General features: G+C 40.7%; 1 protein-coding gene across 10 annotated transcripts; it reads left to right on the top strand.

Annotated features, from left to right (window-relative positions):
* The first annotated feature begins 380 nt into the window (after positions 1-380).
* TTC12 (tetratricopeptide repeat domain 12) lies at positions 381-20,202 on the top strand. Of its 10 annotated transcripts, none has more exons than XM_075521242.1 (21): positions 381-527; positions 1,038-1,193; positions 1,792-1,824; positions 2,391-2,468; positions 2,981-3,102; positions 3,930-3,989; positions 4,969-5,040; positions 6,721-6,781; positions 7,090-7,278; positions 7,858-7,927; positions 9,072-9,160; positions 10,259-10,424; positions 12,053-12,145; positions 12,357-12,420; positions 13,410-13,544; positions 14,085-14,186; positions 14,915-14,983; positions 15,805-15,906; positions 16,789-16,888; positions 18,669-18,894; positions 19,784-20,202. In XM_075521242.1, the coding sequence occupies exons 1-21, from the start codon at positions 464-466 to the stop codon at positions 19,857-19,859; spliced, it is 2,127 nt and encodes a 708-aa protein (XP_075377357.1). In that variant the 5' UTR covers positions 381-463; the 3' UTR covers positions 19,860-20,202. The 10 variants fall into 10 exon arrangements, with proteins under 10 accessions (XP_075377357.1, XP_075377358.1, XP_075377356.1 ...); XM_075521243.1 differs by having other exon boundaries at positions 1,038-1,189; positions 1,794-1,824; positions 10,256-10,424; positions 19,784-20,201; XM_075521241.1 differs by having other exon boundaries at positions 10,256-10,424; positions 19,784-20,201.
* Positions 20,203-20,419: the final 217 nt, after the last annotated feature.

The raw sequence follows: 20,419 nt of genomic DNA, 5'->3' as shown, positions 1-20,419 counted from the left end.
ACGGACAGCCCAGCGCGGATGGCGGGCGCGGTCAGCTCCCACCAGCGGCTGCGGCTGCTCCTGCCCCTCGCAATGCCCTGGCTTACGCTTGAGGGAGAGGAAGCCCAGACGGGGGGCGGACGGGGAGGAGGACGGCAGCCGGCTGTACCCCGGGGGTGGCACTGCAGACACCGAGCGGTGACCGGGGCTGCGGCCGGCCGCGCTCTAGGCTGCGGCTGGGGCTAGGGCGGACACGGACGCGGGCTCGGGCTCGGGCTCCGGCTCCGGCTGCCTGCGGGCTAACCGCGAAATGGCGGCCAGCGAGGCACCGCCTCTTCGTCTGCGTAACCACGCCCACAAGTGACCCTCCGGCTGACGCTGCGTCAAGAGCGTGGCCGGCGGACGTGGTCCCCATGGCAACGGCGGGTCCGCTGCGAGTCTCCCGGCGCGGCTGGTCCCTCCGCGGGTCTTCCCCGGCCTAGCCATGCTGGCCGACGAGGAGCAGGAGGAGGATTTCCAGCGGTTCCTTCGCCGTGTGGACGACATCAGTAAGCGTGCCGCGGGGCCGGGGCGGAGCTGGCCGCCCCCCGCCGGGCGTGGGGCGGTGCCGCCCGCGGGGAAGCGGCGGGGCTGGAGGCGGTCGGACATCCCCGTTTTCTTCAGATAGGGTACGAGGGACTGAAAGAAAAAAGGGGGGGGGGGGGGGGGGGTGGTGGTGGCTAAAAGGAAGGCAGAAAAGGAACGGAAAAGAGGAAAATTTCCACCCCTCCGTTCCGAGTTGGCTTTGTGTGAAGTCTCCTTATGAGCTCAGGTGTCGTGAGGCTTTGCGGATGCCAAGAGTTGCTTTCTAAACCTAGGAATTTTTATAATGCAGAAGCTGTAGGTGGCTTTTGGAAGTGAGATGAAGTTGTGTTTGTCAATGTTTCCGTTTATAACGGCTATCCTGGTCGCCAGTGCCTTCAAAAGCGTATGTCATCAGGGGCACAGCTGAACTCCTGGTCCTTCCAGGACCACTTCGTGTGATCGTGTCTCTCTCTTTTTTTCCATCCTCTTTTTAGCCAATTTAGTGCAAGGGTTGAACTCCACAGACCCAGCTGTCAAGGAAAAAGCCGTTGCTGAAACAGAGAAGAGGCTCCGTGATCAAGAAACTAGCAAGGAGGAGGAAAGCAAGACTACAGTGAACAGAACAGTCATCAACACACGAGCTTCTGTAATGGGTTTTTTTTCCCTTTGAAGTTAAAGGTGTATGCAGTTTAGGTTTTTTAAATAACACTAATTCACATTCCTTGCCCAGGAGAAAAAAAATTTGAACAATACTTACTGTTATGTTCTGAATGTGACTTTATTTTTTTCACTAGATGTCTTGTTGGGAGGTACTTGATGTCGTGTTGTCTTTGTCTTAAGACTGCTAATAACACAGAATACTTCTGCTGGATTTATCCAAGTTGGGTGCAAACACTGAGGCGCCATAACTTGTAGTTTTTACCTGCACTTCAGGAACTGTGGCAAAGCTAGTTGAAGACACAATATCCCTTCATTAATTTCATTAGGCTTTGATTCCTGCAGTAGGGTTTGGATTTCAGCGACTTGCCTCATTAAAGATACAAATGGAAGCTTTCCGGTAATGTCAAAAATTATTAATTCCTTACTATCCTTTGTTTAAGTGTCAGTTTGATATTCCCAGTATGTATCCATCTGGATATTTCAGATGCCCTGTAGCTTTGAACAACTTAACCAAGTGTTCCTTTGCTGCTATGGGTTTTACTAAAATGTCTGTATGTGTACATGCATGTGCTGTCTTTCTCTTTTTTTAGGACATGGCAAATGCAGAGGCAGTGAACACAGGTAGGACAGTTGCCTCTAGTATTTAGCATCTCTTCAATCTGTTTTAGCAGAGATGGAGTAAGGATTGCTGTTACTTTGTGCAAGACCTAATTCCACTCCTACCAAAGTCAAAGCTAACTTTTCTAGTGACTTTAATCAAAATTCAGTCAGGTCTAGGAAGACACTCAAGGATCTTGCCACTATGGCTGTACTTGTTTGTAGGTAGGAAACTTGTTGGTGTAGTTTGTTATATTCTGGCCTCTCATCTAAAAAGTTAGTATTCTGAATTTAAAAAGAAACAAGTTGATCTCTAGAGATGAGATACTTTGAGGCAAGTATGCAAATCCTGAGTGGTAGCATGGTCTATTACATGTAATGGTCTATTATGTGTAATAGCTTGTCATTCATGTTCCAGTTTAATTGTTCAAATGTCCCCTTAATGTTTTCTTTGTAGAGAAATGATTCAGAAATACCTTAGACATTACTTTTTTCTCATCTGTAGATTGATTTTAATGAAGTTTGCTTCTTTTTTTTTTTTTTTTTTTTTTTTTTTAACCTAAAATACCACCAACTCTCCTGGCTCAAAGATGGCTTTCTGGCAATTTTGGAACAGGATGCAAAAGAACGAGCTAAACGAAGGAAGAGAAATGAACACTTAGCAAATGGTAATTGCTAAAGGCTTTTCTAGCTAATGCCTTCAAAAACTACTTAGCAGGAACTGGGCTGATTTAAGAGGCTATCAAGCTACTCTGTTATCACCATTCTTATGCACACTGAGACAGTGCTTTAGTTGTCTGAGACCAACGATCTTGTCCATCGCATTGAATAGCTGGATGTAACAGGGTTATATACTTCATAGTTGTTGCAACCTGTTCTTCTCCATACTGTCCTCTTTATGATAAGGGTTTGGGATGGAGAGAGCGAGTTTGAGTATTTCAGAGCTGGGCTGGGCAAAGACAAATGCTCAGTTTTCCCTCTGAAAGAGGAATGGGCATCCTGTGCACTGAATAGCTCAAAAGCCCCTTGCAAATAATGGCCAATGAAGACAGCTGCAGTGGGGCTGGACTGGAATTTTGATGATTATTCCAACAGGAGAATATGACCTCTGTTTCCTCAGTGACCATTTGGGGAAATAAAAAACAAATGTTATTTTGAATGCATGTCTGTTGTTTTGCAGCTCTGAAAGGGAAGGGTAACGATGCCTTCAGGAAAGGAGACTATGTCATAGCCATTCAGAGATACACTGAGGGTCTGGAAAAACTGAAAGATAAGCAGGAACTGTACACAAACAGAGCACAGGTCAGCATGTGGAAATGAGCTACCCTGTACTGCTTTTAGTGTTACTTTGTTAGGATAGAACCCAAAAAGGATTGTTCTGTTATCTAAGTGAATTTCATAAAAGGCAATATATGTTGCATTACAGAGAGGCTTAAAAAAGGGAGCAAACAATTTTTCCTGGCCGTCCTCCACTACCAGGAATTAATGAGTTCTGCTTTGCTGCCATATTATCAACAGTAAATTTTTACTGTGGCTAGGAGTTAACAACAAGACAGTACAGACTGAGGGTTTTAATCTTCTTACAAACTGAACGAAAGAGTTGCACAAAGATGATCATTACAGGTGTAAATTCTTCCCTCTTGATCGATGTGTCTGAATCCCTTGGCAGCTTTAGTTCTGCTGTGGCTAGTCCTTCTTGAGGGAGTGTTCATGTCTTCATGTCTCCTCCCTCATGGATGTGGCACAGGTGAACCCCTGCTCCTCCAGAATAAGTGGGGGAAAAAAGCATTCGGGTTCATAGTTTTATTTAAAAGCACTGATTTGGGGGGGGGGATCAGTTTTATAACTGTAGAATGTTAACATTTGCTTTGCATTCTCTGCTTGCCTCGTATAATCCATACGTGTGTATTGAATTTTGTTTTATTAAATTTATTCTAAGTTACAAACTCCAAGGAGATGGAAGGCAAGTTAAGAAACAGCTGGTAATTATCCTGCGAAATCAATGGCTAGGCAAATCAGCAGTCTAATTTTTTTTTTTTTTTTAATTAGCTAATGTTTGTACAATAGTTAGTGGAAGCTGTTTGAAGTATTCTAATTCTTCTGCCTGGCCTCTCTTGGGTTTATTTCAGGCCTACCTGAAGATGCATGAGTATGAAAAAGCCATTGGTGACTGTGAATGGGCATTAAAGGTAACTTCAGGATTCTGTCTTTTACTATCAGGTCAAGTGCTCCTGGAAGGTGGATTTGTGTGTAACTGATGATACGGAGAAAACTTGCTAATGGAAATGAAAGAATGTGGTGGTGTTGCACAGATTCCTGCATTCTGAGTTAACTTGAACAGTGTAAAGCAGTTAATATTTCAGTGCTGCCTGTGTGCAGAAGCTTTTTTAGCTCTTAAGAGCTTTTAATTAAAAAGTTTGTTATAAGTGATAATGAGCTATTAACTGCAGACATTGGCACACAATATCTTGCTCATCCTTCTAAAAAGGGAAAAGGGACTCTTTAAGCTGACAAAGGTCAGACCTGGTGGGGAAGGTAAAGATTATATAAAATGCCAAAGAGCTGAATCCAAATTCAGTTGTGTTACATTGGTGATGCCCATGACTACAACACAATTAACGGATTATTAATAATATTGGCAGCATCATTTCCAGAAATCAATATTTCTGACACATAATTGAACTGGAAAAGATCACCTAATCTGGTAGTGTTGAGCTAGATGTTTCCTCAATTTTTTTTTTTGTGCACAGCTAACGAAAATTAGTACTTATTTCATTCCTCGCAGAACTAATCAAAAGACATATGGAAATTCTGTTGTTATAGAAGTTCTGCGATTATAGACTTGTTGAAGCAGGCCTTAACATTACCTAATTGCATGAGAGTCTGTATTGCCTGAAGTGCAGTTTTCTGGGAAGGATATTAGCACCAGCTGCTTTCCACCTTTAAACCAGACCAAAGCCTATGTTCTTTGCACAGGGAAGGAAAGTTGGTACCTGTAGGTAATAATTCAGCATATAAACTTTAGATGCGTCTAGTAGATGGTATGAATACCCTCTTCTGTTCTTACAGTTATTTTGGCCAGCTATAACTATTAATCAGAAAGCTGGAAAAAATATTAAAAGGTTAACATTTCTAAACACATAATTAATAATTCCTTTTTTAACACAGTGCAATGAAAAATGTATTAAAGCCTATTTTCTAATGGGGAAAACTCACCTGGCACTTAAGCGCTACAGTGAGGTAAGCTGACTAAATCTTGTGGCCATAGGATCGTGTTTTGTTCTGCTTTTGATGTGATCTTGTGGGTGAGAGGGAGAAATTTGTTATCTTAAGAATAGGACAAATGAAAGTATGTTGAGCCTTTAGACTTGAGAGAAATTCTCTGTGCTTTGCAAAGACTAATAATTCTAAAATCAAGTCTTTCCACATCTTAGTAAAATAGCCTGTATCCTTTACTTTGGTACACACAAAATGTAGGAGGACACTTCTGTGTAGCTGTGTCAATTTGTACTCTAATCAACCTCAAAAGAATGAGGGAATTTTCTATTTGGTGTACATGGTTTATCTGGTGGGAATTTGTCACCACTTGGCTGTCGGACACCAAGACAGCAAGCTTTACTCCAGTGCTGTGAGGCTTGGGTCTAGACTGGGTGAGTCTGGGGAGTCTGCAAAGATTGTGTATATGCTCAGAGAATCCCATGACTGGCACTTCTGTTGAAGTGCTTCAAGACTGATATTAGCAATGTGCGCTCAGGGAAGCGGTAGTGCTGGAAGTGCCATATTTCAGCTCAGGTAAGGATCAGAGTGAAGGAATGTCCTTGTCAGGTACTGCAGACTCTTGTGATTGCAGTCTACTAGCAGTGACTACATTTCCCCCAAAGAGACAATTGAGTAAAATGTATTTCACGTTTTTATCCTAAATTGCTCTGTGCAGCGGTTGTTATTAAACTGTTGCTGCATATAACTAAGAAATGATTGCACGTCACCTGTGGATGAGAAAAATCTCTATGTGTTTGAAGTTAAGTGAACTGTTAAGATGAAGGATGCTAGTGAGAGTGATACCATCTTTTTTTTTCCAAGATCCTAGTGAAATGGATGTCAAACAAAAGATTTAATTCTGCATTTCATGTGTGAAAACCTAATGGAAGCATAAATACTATTAAAATAATGGGCATCCTATTAACAAATACTTGAGCTTGAAATAAACTGCCAGATATTTTAGTAAATCCCCGACCCTTCATCTTCAAAAATAATAAAGAGCCTGAAGAGGAGAGCAGGCAAGCTCAAAAGTATTTCTGATCCTGTCAGAAATGACTTCACTAGAAATGACTTCACTAGAAATGACTTCACTAGAAATGACTTCACTAGAAATGACTTCACTAGAAATAACTGTAGAGCATGGACAATACAAGTCTACATGAAATCCACCTTGAGGGGTTCTTGACAGCTTGATGTGTGAAGAAGGTTCTTCCCTGTTGCAAGCTTGGTGATCGGTTTAAGTCGGAGCACATGCTCAAGATACACAAAATGCACAAATAGAAGATGAAGATACAAGATGCACATGTCCGATCCCTGCTGATAGTTACAGTTCCTGCAGTTTTAATGCTATGCTTCATTTTCTGTTTTCTCACTGGAACTTTGCTTTTTTTGTTCCTACTAGTACTAGTTCCTACTACTGAAATTTTCCTTTTAATTTTGAAATAGCAGGCAGATGTAGGGGCAGAGAATAATATTCCGCTTACACTTTTAATTATGAAAGTTTTGACTTGTGTTTCTCCATAGATTTTATTTTTCACACTTATTAAGTACTGTGGCCCAAGAACTTTTGGGCTTAAACAGGATGACTCTGACTAGGATATAATTTTTATCATCTTCCCATTTTTATCTTAAGTTGAGAGCCTGTTTCTTTTCTCTGTTAAGTCCAGGCAGTGTTATGAGAAGATCTTACAAATTGATCCCCAAAAGGAAAGCCTATTTAAAGGTAAGAAATAGAAATTTTTACACTGTCATCCCTTGTTTTCTGATCAAGATGGAACTTAATCAAAACCACTGTTCTGCTCTTCAGAACTTTTGATGGAGTCTCTTCAATGCAGCTTTTGTTTCTGATTGTTTCTTCTTTAAGCTCTGTTTCAGTCACCAGAGCTGTGGGTCATTCTGTACATCTATGTGTAGGAAGTAGTATTCTCTCTGTCATGGAGTCAACTTCTTTTTTTACTTGAAACTTGACCGTATCAAAACATTTAACTGCCATGGTTTGTTTTTTTCTTTTTTTTCCTTTTTTCGCCCAAGACTGTATGAACGAGGTAAACTTGGAGGAAAAAAGAATGAAAGATGAAGAGAGAGCAATGAGCGAAGTTCAGTCTGGCAAGCTTGCCGCTCTGTCCATAAAAGAACTGCTGCAGAAACTTGATAGGCCTGATCAGAATATCCTCTACTATACAGGAGGGATCAGGCTTTTGACAGAAGCCGTGAAAGGTTGTAAGTATTTGATGCAAAGCTTGTTGATCATGGGAGTTGTAATCCAAGTAGATGAATAGAAGTGGAGTAGTTTTTAAAGGAACAGAAAAACTATTCCTATATTTAAAACATAAAATCAGCAATGTTTGATATTTCAAAATTTCTGGCCAGTAGATATTTACATCCATTTTTCGGAACTAGACTGATGTTGTAGCTGAGCTGTTAAGATTACTTACGGATTTGGGTCTCTGAAGAGCTGTTTCATTTGTTTAGAAATACTTGTAATTCGCTGTTAAAGCATATTGATTTGCAAAGCCAGTCTCATGTTTCAGTCTTCCTAAAAAGCCTTTAACTTGAAGTCAGTTGTTCTCTACAGGCCCAGGCATGAATTAGAGCGGTCTTCAGCTTCAAAGCTGCTTCTACTTCAAGTAGCATTCTTGGAGTTTTTCCCCTCTTTTAATGATGTTCTTTCCCCAAAGCTGTTGATCCAGTGACCTTTTCTTTTAACACTGTGTTATAGAAGAGCAGGAGTCTGCCTTCACGATGATACATCAGCCAGATGGATCATAGAGCTGATTTGTTTATCTCTGAATTTTTCAGGCACTGAGCAAACTCTATTTAGAACAAACAATGGGTTCAGTATCCTCAAAGACAACGAGATTGTAAGACGGTAAGAGCTCTCCAAAGGAGAACAGTAGGGTGTTACAGCATGAGGAAATGAAAATATTGTTTTCAAGAAACACAATCACCTCTTGAAATGCAGATGAAATGATCAAAAGACAATGTAATAACAGATTTTAATGTCTGAATGGACTGACTTATATCTGACTTTTATACAAACGTGCTCTCTTAGATGCAGTGAACAGAATTAATGAATTTCTGCTTCTGTCTCCGATTTCTGTACAGTTATCCTATCTCTTGTGGTGAGAGCACACTTGTAAAAAAACCTTAATATTAAAGAACGTCTGAAAGCACTTAGTTGCTTTAAGTATACCTGGCTAGACTCTCTGGTGCTATTAATTTGCCATCACTAAATATTTGGCCATATAGCTCTGTAATGTAACCTGTGAAACTCTCTAATCCTGTAATCCAGGAAGAGGATCACCTCTGGGGACCTTTGTCTTCTGCTGCTGTATTTTCTTGGCTGCTGTTGTATTGTGTTTCAGTAATCAAAAACCAAATTTAATATTTATCTGTATTGCTTTATAAACTTTGTCTTTGAGGCATCTCTTGTCTGAATGTATATTTGAGTCAGGTTCAGATAGATAATGGAAACAAGTAAGACGTACAAAAGATGCGATTTGAAAATTTTGCACAACTAAGTTGGTTCAGAACAGCATGATCTGGTTGAACAGGGGCAGGAGAGCTATTCTTTAAGGCTGTCAGTGGGACTGCAGCACAGAGACTTCTTTAGGCTTTGTCAGTATTTTGGGTGTTGGCTGTAAACAGACTTAAGAGATGAAGCACTTCCAAATTTGCACAAGGTTTTTACACCTTGGCTATCCACAACTACCTCAGTGCAGAACTGAATTTATCACCTGCATTGTGCTTTGTAATGCTCGTATAGGGTCTGTGTGTGTTGAGGGTAGAGTAGAGCTAGTAGATCATAAATCTGGTCTCAGAGGAAGTCCTCTGGAAAACAAGTTTGATAGTCCTAAAAATGTTTAACCAGTGAGCTGGGTTTAGAGCTTATGAGCTTAAGTGTTCATGTGGCAGATCCTCATCTCTGTGGGACTTTGCTGATTTCCCTAGCCAAAGAGCTAATTGTTTGATCTGTCCTTTGCTCTTTTTACGAGCTAACGTTTCTAATTTAGGGGCTTCTGTGCAGAGAGAAAGAACGCTGCTGAAGTGGATCTGTCTGTTTCTCTTCTTGTCCTTTGGCAAGCTGTCTGTGCTGGGAATGGTAAAACTATGTAATCAACATTAATCATTGTTAATGCACTGTTAATATGGTACTTACTGTGTCTAAAACTGTTGTTTGGCATGAACATTGCTTTCCCATAGCACTGGGGTCTAGATCTTATTGTAAACAAAGTTTTACAGGTCAAATGCAAGTGTTGGAGGTATACTGCTAGCAGCAACCACAATTTTGACAGTTCTGTGCATCATGAGATAAAATTTCCAGTCTATTTCCGTGAGCATTTTAAATCTACTGAAGGGGTGGAAAGTAAATTCCCTGTGATTATTGCTGCTTTTAAGATAATATCACTTGTATCACTTTGTCTTTTTTAAGCAGTTAGACCAGCAAAAAGCAGAGTTTTATAGAAGTACCATTATAGAAGGCTGAATTCCTTTGGTATTCGCAATCAGTAGTCCTTGAGCAGGTAGCCCTTGCCTCTCTTTCTACAGAGTAATCACGTAGATGAGAAATGGTCTGGGGGGGTGGTGGCGGGTCGTAAAATGGTGCAGAGTGCCACACAAGGAAAATACAGAGTGCTTGGCGTCAGCATCTGTGGTGACTTGTATATGATGGGATCCAGCTGATGCCCAAGAGAATATTCATGCTGCAAGGTAAGGAGAAAACACATTTTATATTCTGCCTATAGGTAGTTAGCAGTAAATTCAGAGTAATGTGCAGGCTTGTGTGGCTTATGTGTTTGTTCCTGGCAGGGCAGTGTACTGTTGTGCTGAACAGCCTGGGCCCTAGCAGTTTGCAGGCAGCTGAAGAAGTGAGGAGCACTTTGTAGTCACAATTCTGGTGTCTCTTTGAAGAAGCGCTTGGTGCCCGAGAAGCTAGCGTGTTGCTAGGGAGAGTAGAAATTCAAACACCAGTGTATGTGTAGAAGTAATGGAGCTGAGAGAAGATTAGTGGGTGTTCTGCCTTGCCATTGCTCTGCAGGAGTGTTACTCAAGATGAACACATCAGAGTGAATGAGCACATTAGTGGATGAAATAAAGACATTAAACCTCTTAAATCAGCACCTAGGAAAAAAAAATTATAAGAGTAATGGGGATGCCATTGTGTGTGACATTGCTCTTAGATCTTCTCTATTTTCAGAAGAAAATCAGCGTCTTCTGTTGACTCACCCTGATGTGAATGCACAGCTGCCGAAACTGCTTTCTTCTGGGGTATCGGAGATCCAAAAGGAGACATTGGCACTAATTTCTCTTTACTTGGAGAATGAGAATGGGAGGAGACTGCTGGTCAGGCACCAGGACCTAACCAAGTAATAAACACTACTATACCTCGGAAAAATTTCCTTAATGCCTGGGTTCACAGATGTTCAGAACTCATTCCACTAGCACCAAGGTGACAGCCTTTCTGAAACGAACACAATGACATTGAGACCTCTATCCTTGAGGGATAGGCCTAGCTAAGCAAAAGTAAAAGTTAGGTGTGCAGGGAAAACTATATAGTAAACTTTGTATCTGAAGATGACTGTGAAACTAAGTAGAAAGGGCTTATTCCTGAGGATGTTCATGTAAGTTTGAGGCATAGTTGCCTTTTTTTAAACCAGTAAGTGTGTGTTTGTCTAGCACTCAATCAGGAGCTTACACTGTTGTCTCTTAATAGCTCATGGTTTCAAGCTGCGACTCTTTCCTCATTTGGTAATTGGTATTTATGATTTTTCAGTGTTGCCATGACTCCCTGAGTGGAGAAAGAAACAACAGTCTATTACCTTTATCATATTGTCCTGCTATTTCCTTCTAGAGTTAAGCAGAGGAGAAATTTTAATTTACTGGTTTGCACTACATGGTTTGAAGTAATGGATGAACAGAAAAGATTCTCCAACAGTTGAACATGCTTCACTATATTATATACAACATTAATCCAGAGACATTTTTCCTTAGAGGAAAGGTTAAAGAAATGAGCCGCATCTAAGAGGATGCTTTAAAAAGGCAGATAATATTACTGTGGCTTGAAATATCAGGAGCCTGAAAAATCTTCTGTCAACTTCTGAAAGAGATCCTGGGCCTGAATGCTTGAAAAGAGTTAGGATGTTCAGAAGGTAAAGTTGCAGATACTGAGCTTCTCGGCAGTTGGACTTGTCATCAAAAACAGACGAGACTATAGGTTCTCTCACTGTGCTACAAAGTTGGAGAAGAGTGGCAGAGAATTTCAGCTCAGTAGAGGGGCATGTGGAAACCCCAGCACGTCTCTGCAGATGTACTTGTTTGGCAGAGCTTATGGGTTCACAGTCTGAAGTCCTGTGAATTGCATGCAGTTCAAATCCCACAGCCACAAGCACACACTATTCCAAAAGCTCAAAGGGTGAATGGTATGATGCTCTTTTTATTCAGGCAGGAGATTACTATTTCTTTGCTACTATAAAGCTTTTTAGTTAAACCCCTCCAAAGACTGTTGGGTTTGCTCAGCATGTCCTTTTAAGCCATGCAAGCATCAACACTGACATTCCCTGCAGGCCTTTACAATCTGTTGAAGCTGTTCAGTACTGGGCTGTGCTGATGGTGTTCTTGGTCCTGACCATTGCATTCTACTTATCTGTCCCCAAGATGTTTGCCAGCAGAAAAGCAGCTTAGCTTCAAATGTCTGTGAAGCTTACATGCTGATGAAATGTTCTAATGCTGACAGAAATTGGTACATGTGCTAAAATCACTGTACTTGTGCAAAGAGGGACAATGTTGCGAGAGAATCTAGTGCCAAAATATTGTTCTAATGTCAGTTAGGTGACTGAGTATGTTTGGAGGGCCTAGTATATCCAGCTTGGTCAAAACCCTACTGAACACAAAGGAGTTTAAGATTATAAATTGTGTTGGTGCACTTAAAATACAATTTTGATCTTTAATAATTAAACCAAAGCTGACATAAATTTTGGGTTTTTTTAAATAACAGATGGCTGCAGATTTTGATGACATTTGTCAACAGCACTGATGCCAGGGCTAGCAGTGCCATGAACATACTATCTGATTTAACTGAAGAGGAAAGGTAACTTAGATTTCTTCATTCTTTCTTATAAAGTTGTACTTTGAAATGTACTAAATGAGCTAGTGACAGACGCTGTTGGCTGCCTTTGCTGTGAGGGTACATTTGCTGACTGATGTTTACCTGTCTTTATGTTGCTGTTGTGTTGCCTTTATCTGTGATTTTCGTCTAAAGCTTTAAGTGTCCAAATATGGCTTTCTTTATCCCTCAACAGGTTCAGAACCCAGTGCCGTGTCATGCTTTCCACAGGTGTTTTACCTTTATTCACCCACTTACTGGTATGAAAGATCTTAGTTTCTGTATTTCTGGTTTACTTTTGTGTAACATGTCTTATGACCACTCTTTCCAGTTTTGCAGCCAGTTGTTCCTAGACAAAACCCCTCTGTTGTAGAACTACAGTAGTTACTGTGTCCCTAGTTCTGTAGGCATAAGAAATCCAGTTTTATCATACACTTTCCTCTGGAAAATATTCTCAGGCTCTAGTACTTAGTGCTTGGTTTCTACACGTGACGAGTTTTATATTCAATGAAAATGCTGGACTTGGTTGCAGATTCGCACTGGTAATCTGTGAGGCCAGGATTTCACCCTCAGCTTTGTGTTACGCTCTTCTTAATGTGACTTTAATCCACTGTCACCAACTGGTTATATCTTGGATAGTGACTTTTTCTGTTTCTAATCTGAGAGATCAGGGTGAAGAGATGACATTAGGTCACAAGGTAAAAATGTTTAGTTGTTCAGATCCCTTTCCTGGTTATCGTTTATTTAAACTACAAACTTACAATACTGTTGGTACAGAAACCTGTCCTCAGGAAGAGGGAAGATGATAGGGAAGATTGGTTCTGTTGCAGAACAGTAGATACAGCTGGAAGGTAAAATACTTCCACTTCTCCAAACGAGCACCAAGACAATGCAATAGTTACAGCACTTTTACAGTGCTTGTTGCTCTCTCCTTTTGAACATACCTTACTGGAATTACAGCTGCAGCAGAGGCTGTTCTGGTCTGTGACCTAAGTAAGTGATAGTAGGAAATATTCATGGTCTGAGGTTAGGGACCACAGAATCCAGTCACTTTTTCCCAAGACTTAAAATGTCATCGGGAGATTCATTGTGAAAATGAGAGTGACTTGCAAACTTTGGACAGTTGGGATTTAACATAGGTGAGAGAGATTCTGGAATCACATTTTCCATTGCCAGAGGGATAGCAACACATAGTTGTTGTTTCCTTGTCATTCGTTCTTCATTTGTTATTCCACTCTTCTGTTTTTAGACCTCTGCCAAGCTGGTGAACCAGGCAGCCCTTGCCCGTTGCATTGGCATCATGGGGAATCTGTGTGCAGATGTAGTCATTCGAATGCAGATGGCCGAGTGCAGAGAGTGCTGGCAAGCATGCTTAAAGCTTGTGGTAAAGAAACTTAACAGCTCCCTAGAACAGTGTTTTCAGCCCTATCTCCTGTGGAAATGGCACTTGTGTGATCATGTTTGTCTGCCTCCCTTAACAGCTCTGAACCCTTGACTGAGATCTTTCAAATCTGATAGTTGGATAAAGGTCTCAAAGCGGTCCATTGTTCACATAAGTTGTGGATTGATAGCTGGGTGGAGGAGAGTGAGTGGTCCCTTATTGTAACTGGCCCCTTTCAGGGTAAGGATGTGGTATGAACTCAGTCCTTGGAAACTAAAGAATTCAGAGAGTGGGAAAGGATCTTGCCTAAACATCAGAAGTTTGGAGCTTGCAGCTTTAGATACCAAAGTGAAACAAACACAAGAACGAATCTGTATCAAAAAGGCATCATTAGCTCTGGTGCTCATGGGACTTTTTCTTCCTTCTGTGTTCATGGTGCATCAGGGAACGCTGATGCACCATGTAAGTAAATACACAGAAGACTGAGGAAGTGCATATTCCAAACCTCTGAACTGATTGCACTCTTCTCTCCTTTGTACGCAGGATGAATACTTTGATGTCAGCACACCCAAATACCAGGATTGTTTGTTTGCAGTGCTGGGCCTAATAATGAACTTACTGCTTGAACCAAATGTGATCATCCAGGTATACAAGATCTGTGAATGTTCTTTGGTAGTAGTGTTCTTATAATCATTTCCTCAGAGATTCAGAATTGCTTGAGCAGTTAGAGCATCCTTCTCCCTTGTCACTGTAAATGGGCCTGATGCAAGTCACTGAAGTCATACCAGATCATTCAAATAGAATAGGTGAGGGAATGACCGTGGAATATTGTGACCTTGCAGTCTGTACAGGGAAAAAGAGCTTGACTGCGTTAGATGGATTGAGAGCCCTCTTTCACATCAAGCATGCTGAAGCACTTAAAGGCTGCCAACCTTGGATTTTGCTAGTGTTCCGTTAATTTTTAATTTTTATTGGTGTTTAAGGTAATTATTAAGGGTAGTTGACAATTTAAGTAAGGTAAAAAGTGAAAAAAATTTACAAAATTTTCTCCTCCACCCCCCCCCCCCCCCCCCCACCCCGAGTTACGAGACAAATACAGTGTAAAGCACATACAGTACCTTTCCATAGTGGTATAAATCTTTTGTTCGGCATCAGTCTCCAATTATGGGGTATTCTTAGATGCTTGGCACACTCCAAAATTAGGAAGAATTTCTTAAGTTACATCTGGGTGCTGAAGTGTTATAACTTACTGCCATGTGCTCCCTGATCTCCATCAGATTCTTTGTTGTAGAGTACTTTGTCTGTTAACCCATTGCTGCTCTAACACTTCCCAGCAATCAGCTGGACCTGGGTTTTTCACTTTGTTGTTTCAGTACTTTGCTGTGGACATAAGTGGCAGGTGCATGTCTCTCCTCAGGGATAAGGATGAAAGGATTGTGACAGTAAGTGGGATGTCTATGGACTAACGAAAGATTGTATTAGCTGACCTGACCTGAACGCTTCAGTGCAAACTGCTGCCCTGTGCAAGTCTGTACATTAGGCTTTGAAGCCTAAAACATTCATAATTATTAGTAGTAAAGAAATAATATACCACTTATATTATTCAGTTTTTTATATTGTTTGATGCAAGAGGTTCTCAATGTTCTCTTGAAAGGTACTTAGCAGAAGCTCTTACAAATCATTTCATCCTTAGGATGGTTTTCAATATAAAACTCTCTAAAAAAAAAAAACAGTCTAGAAGCAAAGGAGCAAGAAAAATGTGGGTGTTTAGCAGCTGTTTCTTTTTACAATTCTTGTATGTGAATCATACCTAGGAGATTGTACTCCTATTAATGGTGTATAATTCCCACAGATAGCAATTATTCAAGGCAAATGGGTAGGAACAGATGTGGACTCAGAGTCCGTTCGGCTCTGAGCTCACATGAATTTTTCTGATCTGTTTCACTTGACTCAAGACCAGAAGTGCTGGGCTGGTTTCTTTCTAGGAATTTGTTTCACTAAATCAACATAAAGGGAGTTGTCCTGATCTCAGTTTGGTCTCATCTCTCTGTACACTGAGTCTTTGAAGCTGTGCTGAGTTCAGTTTCCAGTAAGCAATAAAAAAGCCATGTCCTAAAGATGTTCTTTGTTGTATTTCTGTAAATGTCTCCTTTAATTACTTTTGGGTTTATTCTGCAAAAACAAAATCATTTGACAATTCCTTAAAGTTGTCTGGGCAAATAAACTTTTTTTTTTGCTTCTCTCTCACTGTTTTCTAATTAAGAGAGCCATTGGAGTGCTAAGTCGCATCCTGCCAGCATCCTCCTCGGCGGTAGAAGAAGTAGTGAAAAGAGGGGTGGTGAAGAAAATGATTAAATTCTTGAAAGTAAATTAATTTAACAAAATTAACTTTATTTCTGCTTGTATTGTCCCTTAAGAAAACCATAGTTGCTCCTGTGTTTAGCCTCCTTTCCCTTGGAGAAAGACCTGTGCAGTCACTGGCTGCATGTGTTTGCATCTGTGTTGTCCATTGTAACAGTGCTGTCAAGTTTAATTTTAAGATAGGTAGCCAGTTTGGAGACTAGACTGCCTTCTGTAGTCTGGTCCATAGCCCAGATTTTTCAGTTGTTTCTGTATAAGCCAGGTGCCTGTGCACAGCTCTGCTTGCAGAGACTTGCAAATTCAAGAATCCACTACTGCAGGCCCAGTTGGAAGATTAAAGCTTAAAATTGGTGTGATCTAATTTGGACCACTGAAAAGCAGTGGAGCCCTTTCCACTGATTATCAGTGAGTGCTGAATCAAGCTTGGGAACAATTTTTCCTTAAATAATACATACGTTAATCTGTAGTCACTGTTTTGCTGTATATCTGTGTATCTAACAGAATGTGTGTCTACCCAGCTTGATGTGGATTCTACAGATTTGCTATGATGCAGATAAAATTAGTCTAGGAAAAGGTTGTGGCACTCAGCTTGGCTCTTGTAACAAGCAAGCATCAGAGGCGTTAATAGTTTGAAAGGAATTGAGCTCCAGAGATTCAGGGAACTTTGTATGTTCATTGCTGGCAGGAAAGAGATGGTTCTTGTGACATTTTCAGCCTGTGTTCATCTTGAGATACATACTCTACAAAGGTCTTACTTTGGTATTTGGGGTTAGGCATAAGGAATACCTAACTATCTCCATGGTACCTAAGCCATTCTGTAACCTTGAGTAAGTTGGGTTATGAACTGTATGTTTGTTAATGTATGCTTTATTCTAATCAAATCTAGGCTGGAGGACAGATCACATCCAATTATGGTATAAAGACCCTTTCCATTTGCACCAGAAGTAATAGACAAGCTCAAGAAGATCTAGTGAAGTCAGATAAAAGTAAGTGACAACTTCACTAATTAGAGACTGAATGCAGAGAGTTAATCTCAGTATCATCCAATTACTTTCTTCCCTTCTAGAATGGAACTGAACACTGGGTTTTACTCTTGCAAGACTTTGGCCATGCTTTCTGAGTAATGTGCTCTTTTACCTCCTGAAATAGTGCTTAACGAGCCTTAGCTCTGTGTGTGGACGGAAATAGGCACATCAGATAACGAGCCCAAGTTAGAGAAACTGCACTTCAGTAAAATGGCTTGGTATGCTTTCTCAGAGCCAGAAATATGTATATTTTGAAAAAAGTGCTTGTAAACCGTAACTGAATTGGGTTGTATTTCCCAAAGTTAGTGACTAAAGTAAGAAACTTCATTTAGACATCTGTTTTCCAGAGGTTGAGGCTGTTTATAGTTTCCTTCAATTTACATGTGGATATTTGGCCTGGTATTAAAAGGAAATGGATATGGAGACAGAGTGATGATATCAGACCAGGTGTCTTAGGATATTGTTGAGTATATTTGCTCTAGTCGTGCAGTATAACACTACTTGGATTGCTTTAAAATCCAGGTTCAATTAATGCTAATGTAGCTACAACAGAGAATACTTAAGTTTTATCTAAATGGTTGAACCTGTCAAGAAACTGTCAGCTCTTGTAGTTCAACTTGAACCCTAAGGATTTGCACTCATTAAAAACCTCACAGAGCATCATCTTCCTTTTGTACACCCCGTATTAGTTTCACTGTCATCTGTAGATGAAGCTTTCACTTCCTCAAATTAGCAATAACACTTCACTCTCAATCTTTCCACCAAAACTCTGGGTATTAATCTTTTGAGAAGTCACTATTTCTTATTTTTGTCATGTCTGTTTGCCAACCCAGACATTGCCCTGTTGCTAGGAGCCTGTTGGAATCAAGCTATAGTCCCATGATGTTAAATTGCATTCCAGCTGGGCCACTTAGTTCAGCTTCTGCTCCAGCCACTGTTGCTGTCAGAAGCAGCACTGCTTTTTCAGAAGATCTTATTGCAGCAGAAAAGGTGGGATGTGATCTGGAAGAACAGATGGGAGCATGAAAGAAAACCAAAGCAAACTTATGCAACCCCCAAGGAAACTTCCTGCATGTGAAAGCCGTGGCTGTATTTTATTTAGAAAGCGGTCTGTCTAAATGTTTCTAGATCCTGTGGCCTGAGATGTTGCTGCTGCTTACAGATGCCAGCAAGAGATACACAACTCTGTGTCAAGAGTATAGAGAAAATACTCTGTGGCTGTACATTAGTACAGGTTATGGAAGTAGATGAGCTGAGCTGTTTTATGTTAGCTAAGGATATATAGAAAGCTTTTTTATGTTCCTTTTTTCAGCTATTCTTTCCGCAACAGCATTTCTGTCTTAACACATTTAGCTTGGCACTGCAAGTGCTCTACTCTGTGCTTGCCCTGCTGGTATGGTGGGGTGAGAGGCCAGTGCAAGATCCTGCAAGCAGCAAAGGTGGCATGTTCACTTTCAGAGAAATATTAAACAAATGCAGAAACACATGCTCCATGCTAGAGAACATCTTAGGGTGTAGATTCAGTTTTGTGAGAAAGGCATCTAGGCAGGTGAAACTGAGACAGCATCCTGGATCCTGAACCTTGCTATGAAATTCCCTTGCTCCTCCAGGTTTTCTTGAAAAATGCCCGCTATGGAACAATGCTTGCTCTCTAGGAGTTTAGGTAAAGACAGGAGAAATTATCAGTGCTACTTGAACAAATCTGTGTGCAGTCTGTACAGTTAATCTCTCTTTCTCCCAGGGTTCAATGTGCTGCTGAAGCTCTTGGACTCAGAGGATGAAATGATTGTGGGAAATGCTGCTTTCTGCCTTGGCCAGTGCCTTGTAGTTCCTGGAGCAGCGACATCCTTACTGAATTCCAATGTTGTGATGATTTTGTTGAAACATGCTGGTGGTGATGCTACAAGACCTTTAGTGCAGGAGAATGCAGCAATTGCTCTGGGGAAGCTTTGTGTCGCTGAACCAAGGTATTGTGAAAGAGCTATTGTTCCCCTGGTTGTTATTAGGTGATAATTCTTGAAAAGCTGACCAGTGTTAAGTTGATTCTATTTGTAGAACAAACAGGTACAGGACAGATGATTAGTTGATATAAATACTCCATGAAATCTATCACACTTCCTCCAACTAGAATTCCCACTTGAGGTACTGTCCCCACAGTTCTGCTTTAGGGTTCCTTTGTTGTTAGTTGTCTGTCTTAACATGTTTCAAGGAGCTCAGAAAGCTCCTTGCTTTCTGATGTTACTTGTGCTGGAAGAATGGAAGGAGGAGGAGTGATAAGTTTGTAGAGGTCAGAGCAATAATGAGAGCAAAACAAAAGTATAAATGTCAGCAAAGAATGTCTGCTGCTGCCTGCCAAGAGTATGCCAAGCTCTAGCAAGCTGCCAACTGTCAACTTTATCTTGAACTGCATTCCAGACAGATGAACTGAGTTCAGCTTGTTAATATACATCCTGAACCACAGCAGAAAGCAAGGGATAATGCTTAGGTTCCAAAAGTTTCAGTACCTTGCTTCTGTTGGAGATCCCAAATGAGCAATAGAGAAAGTATCTGCTCTGAGATTTGCAAAACACTCCAGAGATATAAAATGGAAACACCTTATTTTCTTAGTTTTGTTAATTTGAAATGTCACCTATTTGAACAATTGTCAAGTACTATTTAGAACTTTCATTTTCCTTTTTGTGGGGAGTAGTAATCTAGAAACTCTGTTTCTCATGCTACTTTAGGAGGAATTTATTGAATGTAACACTAAACATCCCTGAGAGTTTGGGCATGGGGTATAGCAGAGCAGTGGAAGCTTAAAACTTTTATTGTTAGGCATCTTATATTCCCCCAGCAACTCTTCTGTTGTCTTTTCAGGCATATTTTTCAACTGCGGAAACTCAATGGACTGGCCATCCTGAACTCCTCTATGAAATACGTGCATAGCATCTGAAATCCTCACGAGAGCTTTGCAACATGCTGTTAATATCACTTGCTGTTGAGTATTTTCTTCTTCTTCTCTTCTTTAATAAAACTAACTCAAAGCACAACAACTTTTCAATCTCTTTTCAAATTGTTTCCTGGTCCTCCATAGAAGCCAGTGAAACAATATCAATGTAAGTATCAGGAGAAAGAAGTTTATTATCTAGGCTAACAACTAAAATAACAGCTTGCATAAAGCTTGTGTTTGCTTTAATAAACGATGTTGCCTTTTCTTACTGGCGAGTTCCTTGCTAGTTAATCATTGACCAATGGCTCGTCAAGTCTGCTTTCCAGTTTGGGTACGGTACCCAGTGTATTAGAAGAAAATAGAAATAAATTGTGAGTGGTGACTTTGCAGAATCCTTTTTTTCCCTCCATACGTTGTCCTCTGGTGGCTAGATGATGATTCAGTATCGCATGTGTGATATCATCTCACACTTTGCCTAAACCTTAAACCTCATACTTACCTGCTTAAATATGTTGGTCTTAATTTCACCAAGCGCTCAGTCTTAGTGATAACTTATGACAATG

This window comes from Mycteria americana, chromosome 19, assembly GCF_035582795.1.
Source record: "Mycteria americana isolate JAX WOST 10 ecotype Jacksonville Zoo and Gardens chromosome 19, USCA_MyAme_1.0, whole genome shotgun sequence".
Lineage (NCBI taxonomy): Eukaryota > Metazoa > Chordata > Aves > Ciconiiformes > Ciconiidae > Mycteria > Mycteria americana.
The sequence above is the reverse complement of the archived record's forward strand: the minus strand, read 5'-3'. Positions and strand labels throughout refer to the sequence as shown.

Bases quoted from the DNA above. Each gene is read 5' to 3' on its own strand.
- TTC12 (XM_075521241.1), top strand. From the start codon at position 464: ATGCTGGCCGACGAGGAGCAGGAGGAGGATTTCCAGCGGTTCCTTCGC. The intron at 528-1,037 runs GTAAGCGTGCCG...TCCTCTTTTTAG, and splicing joins TCGCCGTGTGGACGACATCA to CCAATTTAGTGCAAGGGTTG. The intron at 12,421-13,409 runs GTATGAAAGATC...TTCTGTTTTTAG, and splicing joins CTTTATTCACCCACTTACTG to ACCTCTGCCAAGCTGGTGAA.